The sequence below is a fragment of the Biomphalaria glabrata genome, chromosome 2, assembly GCF_947242115.1.
Source record: "Biomphalaria glabrata chromosome 2, xgBioGlab47.1, whole genome shotgun sequence".
Classification (NCBI taxonomy): Eukaryota; Metazoa; Mollusca; class Gastropoda; family Planorbidae; genus Biomphalaria; species Biomphalaria glabrata.
The window spans coordinates 32,661,837-32,675,193 of NC_074712.1; the positions used below are offsets into that span (position 1 = coordinate 32,661,837).

Below are 13,357 nucleotides of genomic sequence, written 5' to 3' on the forward strand. Positions count from 1 at the left end.
TATATATATATATATACGCACGTTTATGCATAGGGTTAGGGTTTACTGGGCGTTAGGGTTAGGGTTTGGAAACAAATCGCCCCCCCCCACTCCAAAGTTCTGGATCCGCTAGTGGGTCGAATCTGGACTCTAGACCTAGATCTGGATCTATATATATATATATATATATATATATATATCATGGGCGTAGCCAGGATTTTTTTTCGGGGGGGTTTTGGGGGGGGGTGAATTCCCCCCCCCCCCCCCCGCGAAAAACAAATTATATGTATTTATGTGTGTGTGTGTGTGTACATAATCTTTATTACATTCTGACCCTTCATTCTTTCGGAAGACGTTTATTGTGCCCTAGAAAAGGTTCTTCCATGAGTTAGTGAAAAAATTGTAGATTCCCCGACATTACCAGCAAAGGGGTCTGGGGGAGCGCTAGGAGCTCCCCAGCGCGGGGCGAAGCCCCGCCGCCAAGCACTATTTCTGATATTGAAAACCAACAAAATGCATATTCTGAGGTATCTACACTGCATTTTCCTGCTATTAAAAAGTTCTATTTCAAAAACCCTCGTCGTTCGGCGCATTAGCCATCAATCTGTTTCCATAAAATTGTAGACTCCCCGCCATTACTAGCAAGGGGGTCTGGGGAGCGCCAGGAGCTCCCCAGCGCGCCGCCAAGCACTATTTCTGGTATTGAAAGCCAACAAAATGCATATTCTGAGGTATCTACAGTCCATTTTAATGCTATTAAAAGTTTTATATCAAAAACCTAATGTGATATTCTTACTGACTTAGACCCTCCCACGCCGTTCGGAGCATTAGCCATCAAGCAGTTTCCATAAAAATCTGTCACTGGTAATGTTTGAAGCCTCTTCCCACCTTCCATGAGGACCTCCATGAATGAGTGGCGTCAAGTTGTACTAGGATATCATTGCAACTCTTCTTATGCGTAATTCATTTTGTCGGATAACATGTCCCGCAAACCTCATGCGTCGTTCTCTCACAATCTTACTAAGGGGTCGACTCCCAGTTCGGCATAGGATTTCCTTGATTTAGATCCGATCTCTATAACTGACTCCTAAAATCTGTCTTAGCCATCTTTGTTGAGCTACATTTAGTGTTTTTCGATTTTGGTAGATGACTATTCACTGCAGTTTATTAATGGAGCCCTGCCACTGGTAAAAATGTGTAACCTCTCTTGAATACGCTCTTGGAATTAAGTGACTGTATTTTGCTTTAGATTTTATATCGAAAAGAGTTTTATCGTCAAAATCTTCTGTTGGGGGTTTTCCACCTCAAAATGCTCTGTAAGGGAATCTTAGACTCAAAACCATCTGGAGGGGTTTTAAACTTTAAAAAAAAAGCCATCTGTAGAAGAAACTCAAAACCCCCGATTGGCTTGGCTACGCTCAAATAATTTTAGTGTGTAATTTGCTTTTTTTTTATATTGAAGATGTATTTTTAGCACCAAACCCCTCTGAATGGGGGTTTAAACTCAAAACCCCTTTCGGCAACGCTCATAGCATTTTGAGTGCGTAATTTGCTTTTTTTCTTACACTGAAGATGGCGGGGGGTTTAACTCAAAAACCCCTTTGACTACGCTCATAGATTTTAGAGTGAGTAATTTTCTTTTAATTAAATTGAAGAGGTACTTTTTAGCTTCAAACTCTACCGGAGGGGAGTTTAAACTCAAAACCCCATAGACTACACTCATAACATTTTTAGTGTATAATTTGCTTTTTTTTATATTAAAGAGGGGGTTTATCGTAAATTTTAGACGGGGTTTTAAAATCAAAATCTTCCTTAACTGTGCTCTTGGAATTAGGGGATTTTCGTTTGCATTTTTTTTTTTTTTGTTTTTGTTTTATAGAAGAGGGGGAGTTAACTGCAAAAACCCCAGGTAGGGGGTTTAAAACTCAAAACCCCTGGTAGGGGGTTTTAAACTCAAAACCCCTAGTAGGGGTTTTAAAACTCGAACCACTCTGGTAGGGGTTTTAAACTCGAACCCCCCTGGTAGGGGTTTTTAAACTCGAACCCCCCTGGTAGGGTTTTTTAAAACTCAAAACCCCTTTGGTTGTGCTAGGGCAAGTGATGGTTTAGTATTAAAATCTCACCTAAAATAAACAAAATCAAAGCAAAAAATCAGTCACTAAATTCCGACTCCCCCCCCCCCCAAGGGGAGGGATTTCATTTCGGGGGGGGGGGGGGGTTTGAACCCCAAGAACCCCCCCCCCCTGGCTACGCCCATGATATATATAGATCTATTCTTGATCTAGAATGATTTATTTTGATATCATTGATAAACTGGAACTCTTTTGTGTAATACTTTCAACGCCTCGTAGTCCGGATACAGGCAGAAATTTTCTCTTCTTTTGCGTGCGTACGATGATACGATTTTTTTCTAATCTAACTAGATCTAGCAATCTATGACTATGACCCTTTTTTTTTTTTTAGATTTTAATTTAACAACCGCTCTTTTAAAAATACTGATGCTATGTTAGGGATCTAAAAAAAAATAATCAAAGTTAAAAAAAAATATTCTAAGGTTACCACATGTGTACGGAGTAGAAGCCACCCGACCCATCGTCATTTCGAGTCTATGACCACTCTTTTGTGGTGATGCGCGGAACTGTCTTTCTAATCAAGATTTACTTGGACACTTTAGTCCTTTAGACTAGAAATTTAGATGTTTACGAAGTTTGAGGGTAAATGTCGTATCCATTTATAATCTAAAGAAAATAGATTCTATTTTGATCAAGATTGAAGATGATTGATTCATATTTTTTATTATCTCTAGACTCTTGATCAATTTAGAATTTTAGATTTAAATCTAGAATCTAGTCTAGATCTAGTATTATTTACTATTATCTTATTATTTATTAGAATTAGATTGTTTGATAGGTAAAGAATTTAGACTAGTTTAGACAGCTAAGACGGTGACTTAGGCTAAGTTATTGACTTATTAAAATTTTAATAAAATGAAGTCATTATTATTATTATTGTTATTAATATTCTAAAGTAGACAACATACTACATAGGCATAGGGCATAGCCTAGGAGTTAGGAGAAGGAGATATATCAGTAATCAGTATGAATATGATATAAATATAGACAGTCACATAGACATAGTGACAGTCATAGATGTACAGAAAAGGGGATCCAAAAACTATTAGTATTAGCGAACATTAAACTGAATAAAGCATCTGTTGATATATGAAGTAATGTGTGAGAGTAAGTTCCCTTAGCAGATTAGGAAGTGTGTGTTGCTGTTCGTTATCTAATTTGGTTAAATAAAGCCTCTGTGTGTTTTGTAAATCTGCCTTGTCATTTATCTATTTCTACTTGTATTTATTAGTATATAAAAGTCTATATACCACTATATAATATTAGACATATTTCTTAATTTGAACCAAGTAGACAACATAGGAGGAGATATCAGTATGAGAGACATAGAAGTACAGAAAAGGGGATCCAAAAACTATTAGAATTAGCGAACATTAAACCGAATAAAGCATCTGAACCTGAATGACCTGATGGTATTCCAGCTAGATTACTAAAAGAACTAAGTAATGAGCTAGCACCAATGTTCTATATACTTTTTTCAGGCATCTCTTAACCAGGGCAGAGTACCAAGGAAGGCTGAAGGGACTGAAGAGAAGCTAATGTAACCCACCCCCTCCCTTCCATTTAAAAGGGGAAAAATCTGACCCAGGAATCACTGACCAGCATCACATGTAAAATCCTAGAACACATAATATGTAGCAACATCATAAACCACTTTAAAGACAAACATAATGTCCTTACTCCATATCAATGGCTTTAGGAAATGCAGATCATGTGAAACACAACTAATATGACTAATTGATGATTTTTCAAAAAGTTTCCTTTAAATAGTAGTGAGAAAATAGATGCTGTATTATTAGATTTTTCCAACGCTTTTGACAAAGTTCACCACCATAGTTTGCTTAAAAAATTAAAATATTTTAGCATTGATGGTCCATTGCATCAGTGGATTAAGGATTTTCTGATAGGGAGAGAACAAACTGTAATAATAAATTGCTCTAAATCAACACCAATAACAGTAAACTCAAGTGTACCTCAATGAGCAGTCTTAGGTCCACTACTATTTTTTATTTACATAAATGATTTACCAAATTATGTTAGTTAAGGAACAAAAGTCTGATTATTTGCAGTCGATTGCATAATTATATTTATATAGAACAATTAAAACAACACAAGATACAGAAATTTTACAAAGAGAATTAGATGAATTACAGAAATGGGAATCAAATTGGAGCATGTCTTTCCACCCAGAAAAATGTCAGTTATTAAGAGTAACAAAAAAACTAAAATATAAAAAAACAAACAAAGCATTAGGGTTTATTAAAAGTTAAAAGAAATTTCTATAAATCAAATAAGAACATAATACTAAAGTGTTATTTAACCTTGGTTTGGCCAATAATAGAATATGCATCCTCTGTTTGGGACCTCTCAACTCAAGAAAATATTAAGAAACTGGAACAGACAAAAAATAAAGCAGTGAGATTCATAACTAACGAATATTCACATTTGACTAGAGTAACACCTTTAGAATAATCACTAAATTTAAAAAGCCTTTAGGAGAGAGGACTCAAAAGCAATTATAAACACTTATAAAATACCTTTTTGGTTAGGTCCAGAAGATTTACAATGTACTATCAAATATCATTTTCTTAAAATTTTTTTTTTTCACCATTGCTTTGTCAAGTATTTTGTAATTTTGAAATACCGGTATTAAATAGTTGTATAGAGTTATGACCGACTTGTGTATTGAATGGGACTGTTCTTTTTCACCAGATATTAATTGAAACCTAGGCATCTGGAACAATGGCTGACAGTGCAAGTGAACTAGAAAGTGACACTAGTTCCATTGATGGAGGGCCAACATTTAGCATCCAGTCACCTTCACCAGCTCAGGCTGAACAGCTCAGTAAACGTGTAGAGTCGTTACAACAAGAAAATAGAGTTTTACGGATGGAATTAGACACTTACAAACTGAAATGCAAATCTTTACAGGAGGAGAACAGAGAACTTAGAAGGGCCAGTGTGTCCATTGTAAGTAACATGGACAAACGCTGTCTAAATGTGAACAAAAGTGTTTTTATTTAGATTGATACCACCTGTCTCTCTATCTAAATTATTTCTAAATAAATAGACAATTTCAGAAACTTTAAAAAAGCCATCAAAATAGAAATCAATTAAAAATAAGGTAACAAAGACAATTTGTATGAAAACACAAACTCAAAATTGGCCCCTGCTATGGCAAGTAAAAATAGGCAGGTTTCAATATTTTCAGAAAGAATATCAGAAACTATGAGCTACAAAATTCAACTGCAACCCTTGCTCCATTGATACAAAAAGAAGGGAAGTGCTTGTGTTGAAAGTGTTGCCAATAATGTTGTATTGTTAGTTCGACTAACGACTTAATACAACAGGATACAGAGATTTAGTTATGTTATTATTATTACGGTGCATTGTTAATATTCATATGTATTCAATGAACTGATAGTTGTGAAGATATAGTTAAATCCTAGGTGTCACTTAAAAAGAACGCATCATGAATGAAGAGATAAGAAACAGGATTAAAACAGCAATGGACCCCATAATGACCTGCTTATCACTGTCAAAAAACATAACCCTAACTTAATGGCCACATCACCAGGTCCTCAGGGCTTGCAAAGGTAGAATATAAAGAGGAAGACAGAGAAAAAGTTGGGAAGACATCCTCAAAGAATAGATTGCCCTGTCAGTGAATAAAATTCTATCTAAGGCAAAGGACAGAGAGAAAGAGGAAAAGATGGTTGAAAGATCTTATGTGGTGCCCCAGCGGTCCATCAGACTAAGGGATAGGTAAAGGGGAAGTTAAATGTGAACCTGGCCTAACTGATGTTATTGAATGATTCCCCGAAAGGGAATAGACACTATTAGTTTTGTGTGGTCTGTCTGTCCATCCGTTCATCCCATTTAGATCTCATAAACTAGAAAAGATTTTTAAAATTCCGACATCATAATATTTTAGACCTTTCAAAGTTCTCTTGCAACAGCTACTTTTTTTCTTTTCTGAAAGCAAAAAAAAAATTTTCTATAAAATCAACAATGCCAGCAGTATTTTCATAAAAATACACCATTTTTACAAGTATTCACTATTATTAGTAACAAACACGGGAGACTATTTACCATTTTTTTAAACACATTTATGCAAAGGTCTTACATTTTAGTTGAAAAAAAAAAATTCTTGTTCAAAATTTAGCTAAATTTAGTCTTTTCTGTCATACGAACTATTTATGTTTACAAAAAAAAATATTTTTTTTTAAAGAGAAAAAAACTATTTAGTATGCACATAAGTGGAATATAATTTTAAACAGCAATTAATAAATAGTTTTTCAAATTATTTGCATGATTTGTACACTGCACAAAAGACATGTGCGCACATAATCAAAGGGAAAAAGTTTTTTTGTTTTTTTTAGGGAAAAGTTTTATTTGTTGAGGCTTTGAATGACAGATGGTCCTTTACAAAACAATTAGATAATCATGCACTAACATCAGTAAGCCAGGTTCACATTTAACTTCACCTTCACCTATCCCTTGGTCTGTTTGGTAACCACACAAGATCTGTCAACTGTCTTTCTGCATTCCTGATATCTTTTCTGAAAATATTGAAACCTGCTTTTTTTTACCTGCCTGAATGGACTACTTTGGGGGCTGATTTTGAGTTTGTGTTTCCACACAAACGTCTTTGTAACCTTGTTAAAAATTATTTATATGTTTATTGCTATTAGTTTTTACATCTCGTCATATTTAACATATTGCATATGTTTTCTTAATATTTAAAGCAAGCCAAAGCAGAGCAAGAAGAAGAATTCATCAGTAATACATTATTAAAGAAAATACAATCATTGAAAAAAGAAAAGGAAATGCTTGCCATGAACTATGAACAAGAAGAAGAATATCTCACCAATGACCTGTCACGTAAACTTTATCAGGTACGTAGTCAGCAAGTAATACTCTGACTAGGTTTATTTCATTTCAAAACACACAATTTTCTATTGTTACCAAAATATATTTATTTGATCTATTTATTAGTTAGATTGTTAAAAGTTTATGTCATTATTCTATTTTAAAATCTTGTTTAAACATTTCTACTTGACATTTTATTTTAATAACTGCACCAGTTACGTCAAGAAAAGATAGAACTAGAGGAAACATTAGAGAAAGAGCAGGAATGTCAGATCAATAAACTCATGAGGAAAATAGAAAAATTAGAAGCTGACACATTCAACAAGCAGCAGACTTTGGAACAGGTCTCATTTTTAAAAAAATATAAACAGTTTAACTTAAATCTTGAATTTTTATATTACTATATTTTTAATAACGATAATATTCATTATTTATTTCAGATTAAAAAATAAAACTACTAAATTGTATCATCGTTATAGTGCATGTATTGTCTCTGGAGACAGAAAGTGTGATTAATGTTTCATTTTTTTAAATATTGACGTATTTACATACATACATACATACATACATACATACATTTACTTTTTTGTAAAAATTTCTTCCTTTTAAGTTGCGAAGAGAGAAAGTTGAACTTGAGAATTCATTAGAGCAAGAGCAAGAATCACTTGTTAATAGACTATGGAAAAGAATGGATAAGTTAGAAGCTGAAAAAAGGTATGAGTTATGATTTATTGACAAAGCTGATCTTCCAATCTTTATTTTAAGTTTGAAGTATAAATATTAACAAAGCTAATGCTACAAAAATTACATAATGCAAAACAGAAATTGTGGTCAGTTATTTGTTAGACTGAGAACTATTAAACATCAGAACATAGATAAAAAAAAAAATTGATCATATAAGCAAGAGAACATTTGGGCTTTTATTGTTAAGTAAAATTTGAACTCTTCTGTCGATGCATAAGAGATTCCATATATTTATTAGTCACTTTTATTATATTTTCTTAGTTATTTAATAAAAAGATATTTAAAATTGAGAGTTGATTACTTAAATTTATTCTATTTAACTATTAGACTATTGCAAGAAAAGTTAGACCAGCCAGTGTCTGCTCCACCAAGTCCAAGAGAAATTAATAATGGAGACACTGCTTCTAATTTAGTCCAGCACATAGATAGCCTAAGATCTGAGGTGGCAAGATTAAAAGATCAGCTCAGGAATGCACAAATTGAACGTGGGTTGCAATTATTTTACTTTTTCAGGTATTTATTTTTACACAGTAAATGTTTATCTTGAAATAATTTTTTTTCTCCCTGTTAAATCTTAACAGATGCTGAAAAAATGGCCCAGTATGCACAGGAAGAAAGGCACATAAGGGAAGAAAATTTGAGACTTCAGCGTAGGCTGCAACTTGAGATGGAAAGAAGAGAAAATCTTTGTCGTCATTTGTCTGAGTCTGAATCTAGCTTAGAGATGGATGATGAAAGGTAATGTGATGATATTGATAATAAAAAGTAACATGATGAGATATTAAGGTAATGCTCTTTTCTGATCCTGTTGATGAGGTACATGTTTTTGTGCTTGTTTTGTATTGAAAACATTTTATACTTACCATTTTCAGGCACTTCAATGAGATTGCTAAACATCATGAAGCCACCTCTAGTAGCCACAGTGTGAGACCTCGCACTGTATCTAGTCCTATTCCTTATAACACAAGTGCACCTAGATCTATCTCCCCAAGTAAATAAATACACATATAGTTCTTAAAATGAGTTGATCAATCTTAAAACTAGATTTAAGTATAATTCACTTTACACATTTATATGTTTGTTCACAGTGCTAGACAGGCCAATAAAAAAAAAAACAATTGTACTTTGTGTATGTTTCAGGCTTGACCTATGTTGCAGCCAAAAGCCCACCGAGCCCAATGCGTCGCCCACAGCCTGGCCAACCATTCCATCCACCAGCCCAGCCCACAAACATTGGCCACTCCTTTTCTTATGGAACAGCCCCACACCACCCTAGTGCCATTGTTGGTCCAGGGACCTCACCACCAGTATTTGGAGTTAGTACAAACTCAAACATGCAGGTGAGAACATCTATGATATACTTGATCAGGTCAAGTAGAACAAGAAAAATGTGCATTACTTTCTGTATCTTCATAAACTTATCCACAAATGTGGGATGTAATTTTCTTTTCTTTTGTAGGAATGTCTGTAGATTGAAAAGAGTACATGTGTTATACAATAAGTTGCTATTTTATTTGTTACAACTACAGAGTTGTAGAATTAGCTATTGTTTAATAACAAGTTGTACTTTTTCTTTATTATTTGTTTCAGAAAGCAAGAGTCAGTGGTGAAAAATTTGCTAAGCCCAGTGGTTTTCATGCAGACAAGACCTGAATCTTCTTTTGGCACTGTTGCTCCTTCTGTGATGGTTTATTACCTTTCCCTTGAAATTGAGATCTATATTCTTTACACAAAATGTGTGTGTGTTTGTATCCTTGAGTTAAGGATTCAGCCTCCCATATCTTTCTGAATGAAACTAGTTTCTATTGCTTTTTGTTTAGATTGTCTGTATTATATTTGCACAGTGCCTACGGTAATGTTGTCAGATGTTTTCTTTTTGATACGTTTTTCCTGTTTTTCTCTTTGAAAGTCAATTGTGCCATCATTTGACTCAAACACTCCATTTGTGTTAAAGTAAAGCTTTTGATGATTTGTCAGATGCAGTGTAGTGTTTTTTTGGTATCTACTGTAGTGCAATTACCAATGATGCTAATTATGACCATCGAATTGGCATTTCCCCATCCCAGTTTTTATATGTTTGTATTATTTTCAGTTTCATTTGAGTTTTGTATAGTCCTATTAGTTTTAGAACCTGTATGAGAGATAAACTTTAAAAAAGTGTAAAAATGTACCAAAGTTTGTTATAGGGTGATCATTTCATTCATGGTTTTTAAAACTAATTTACTTGATACATTTCATTAAATACCAGTGATATATATGTATACCTTGGGTACTGTCCAAAAACTAAATATGTTGCTGTCAGTGAGTACCCTGATTGTTGCTGTCTCTGCTTCATTTGAACCCCTTACATCTGAATAGCAAGCTTAATTGTGCTTCTCTAGTTTACATAGCTTCAATTGTAAAAGAATCCCATTAGATCAGACTCTTAAGTATTCTCATGTGTGTTATGTAAATATTTGGTCAGATAGAAGTGGTTAAAGGAGGTAATCATAATGAGGAGATTGAAATGGGCAGTGCATTGGACTTCTTAGTTTCTTGTGTTATTGTTTGCATTTAACTTTTTCTTTCTTTTTTTTTTTTTTTTTTTTTTTTTTATATATTAAGTTAATCATTATGTTCATTAAGTGTCCTCTAAAACTAAATTCCTGTTCAGATAGAACAAATTTTAGTACCAGCATTTATGTTTAGCATTTTCTCGTAAATTTTAAGTTGCTTTTTTTTTTTTTTATCTCTCCTGTCTACTTAAATAATATTTAGCTGAAAAGGTCTACTAAAAATGCATTCAAATATCAGTGGTAGACACTTTAATGTGAAAAAAGCACATTTTTGGCCAGTTCCATTATTTAAAAATGTATTAATGCTTACACTGATAGATAGTTAAATACAGAATTTAAAAATAAATGCTACTTCAAAGTACTAAACATAAATTATATTATGACAATGTAATTTTTCTTTAGTATCAAGTCAAAAATACCTCAGAATGAAGCTGAGTGCATATCATATACTTCTGCCATCTGATTGGCTGTTCTGCCCCATCCGTCCAATGAAAATGTATGGTGGTGTTTTTTTTTTTTTGCAAAACAATTAAGTAGTATAGTGGTAATATTAATTCTTTGAAAGTTCTAAGGAGGCTTAGTGAGTGTTGGAAAGTTCTAAGTTGGTTTAGTGATTTTTAGCTACATAATTTTAACCTTACACATTATTTTTAAGTGGAATTAAAAAAAAATTAAGAATAAATATTTTACATGTAATAGAATAGAATTGAGGAATTTACTTGCAAATCTTACAAAAAAAGTCATGATTTTTCCCATACTTCCTAGCATACAAATGAAAAATAATTGTATGTTTGTATTAAATGTGTACATTGCATAATAAATGATTTATAGTAAAAAATGAACATCAATAATATAAAGTAATATATTTTTCAAGTGGACTCCTCAATTGTATTAGCAGGCATATACATTTCTGTCATGTTTACTTTTTAGCACATTTTGGAGGGATTTTATTGAGCTGTTTGACTTTTGTCAGATAGGCTTGCAATTTAATTGAACTTGACTAATTTTAAAATACGAATTGCATTATAAATAGCAACATTCCAAATTAAAAAGAAAAAAATAGGAAATATAGAGACTGTGGTGTTGGTTCAATATTTTACTGCCTATTTTATTTACAATATGCTTGTTCATTCAGTTATTGCCAAAGCACTTTTTATTGCTGTGTGTCATGCTAAGTAATCAGAATCCAGAAATAAACTGATAGTGTCGGTCAGCAACTCATTATAGTCATCTTACATAAAGCTTTAGATGTTGTCTTTGTTGGTACAAAACAAGAAAGTTTTTTTAAAATTTGTGTTTCAGTAAATATTTATAACTTTTTTGATGCTAAATAAATTTTAAAAATGTTTCTTCTGTGTGTGTATTATTTTTTTGTCTTATAAAATTAATTACATTTTGATGGTTTACATTTGACTATATTTATTCTAAAACAAAATGTTGCCACAAAAGTTTTATCCCAGATAAACAGAATTTTAGCAGATCTGACATGTCTTGAAGTTAATCATTTTGACTCCCAGTGGAGCATAGAACTGCAACTGTACTATGCCTTCTGTCTCTGATCTTCCTTTTTTTTTTTTTGGTTTCCCATCCTTTCTCTTTCCTTGTGGGTTCCTTGCTCTTCACACTGTATATCCATTTCAGCCCCATTTGCTTCTTTTGATTTCTTGCTCTATTAGTGTTTTCTGGACTATCTCCCATTAAGATTATGGGCAAAAAGTTTTATATATACAAACTTTTAATTACTGGTAACTAAATTAAATTAATTAAGGTCAGAGTTTAGTTTGAAAAAAAAAATACTTAAAATCAAAGTTTAGTTTTAAGTTACAAACTAAACAGTTCTATTAAAAAATGTTAAACTTTTTCAACATTTGGAAGTAGTAGCAGTTGAATCGCACATCCCTGTTTTCTGATCATGTGATATCAATGACTTTAGAAGTTATGGAGCTAATATCTGCACTTGAATATAGCTGCATTAGGAAATTTGCTCAACAATTTTGGTAAATGGCTATAGTAAAGCTTCTCTGAAATAAATATGATGTATTATAAATCTAAGAGTATACAATGTCGCTTGCAGCATTCACTGGGTTTTAGCAACTACTGATATTTTGGAGTGCTCATAAAAGTGCATCCATAGATATCGATCTAATCACAATTAAGTTTGTGTCTTCAGCTTTGACATGCAGAAGATTTAAAGCAAACATACTGGAAATGAAATTGGCCAAAAACTAAACCTTTTTTTTATTTTAAGAATTTAAAATCTTTTCTAAGGTGTAGAATGTAGTCTTTAGATATAAACATTTGTGACAGTCTTGATACCATCAACTCGTTTTCTGAGGCTGACAAGACTAGATTCAAAGGATTTGTTTTGCCACCACATAAACAGTGCAGAAATCACTCCCTTAGGCTTGTTGCCCCCATTTATGCTGCCATGGCAAGAGAAGTCAAGACAAACTGAAGCATGTATGATAGCGATATGACAAAACATGCAGTGGGAAGAGCAAGGACAAATATTGCAAAGCAGGCTGTGGTAGTGGAACCCACAAGGGAAGAGAAAAGCTGTGAAACCAAACACAAAAAGGAAGATCAGTAGGAAAAGAAGCAGGATGGACAGAAACAGAAGGCAAAGTACAGTTGCAGTCCTATGCTCCACTGGGAGTCAAAAGGATTAATGCCAAGACATGAAAGAAAAAATATCAGATCTGCTGAAATTCAGTTTATCTAAGATAACACGTGTGGCAACATTTTGTTTTAGAATAAATATAGTCGCTGGAATGCAGTGAGCAAAGTCCAAATCAGAATGATGTTATTGATGAGAGATTGCTGGCAAAACATTCCTATTGGCCCAGTGAATATTATGATCCAGAGAGAATAGTTGAGATTGGTTTGGATAATGCAATTAATGTATTGTCAGCTAGCTCTAGAGCAAAAACAAAATGACAGAACCTTAAATGTAGTTTTTAAATGGCTACCTCTTAACAATGAAACAAGTAGATCAACATTGACATATTGATACTTTACCATTATGGGGGGGTTCAAAGTAAACTTAATTTTTTTTGTTGCATATGTGCAAATTAT

At 33.1% G+C, this 13,357-nt stretch overlaps 1 protein-coding gene across 2 annotated transcripts; it reads left to right on the plus strand.

Annotated features, from left to right (window-relative positions):
• Positions 1-2,326: 2,326 nt before the first annotated feature.
• On the plus strand, positions 2,327-11,630 carry LOC106055298 (coiled-coil domain-containing protein 6-like). 2 transcript variants are annotated; one of them, XM_056020127.1, is made up of 10 exons: positions 2,327-2,364; positions 4,824-5,081; positions 6,860-7,009; positions 7,199-7,327; positions 7,594-7,697; positions 8,055-8,212; positions 8,309-8,465; positions 8,600-8,718; positions 8,868-9,067; positions 9,318-11,630. In XM_056020127.1, the coding sequence occupies exons 2-10, from the start codon at positions 4,854-4,856 to the stop codon at positions 9,378-9,380; spliced, it is 1,308 nt and encodes a 435-aa protein (XP_055876102.1). In that variant the 5' UTR covers positions 2,327-2,364; positions 4,824-4,853; the 3' UTR covers positions 9,381-11,630. The 2 variants fall into 2 exon arrangements, with proteins under 2 accessions (XP_055876102.1, XP_013066948.2); XM_013211494.2 differs by lacking the exon at positions 2,327-2,364 and adding an exon at positions 2,539-2,693.
• The last annotated feature ends 1,727 nt before the right edge of the window (positions 11,631-13,357 follow it).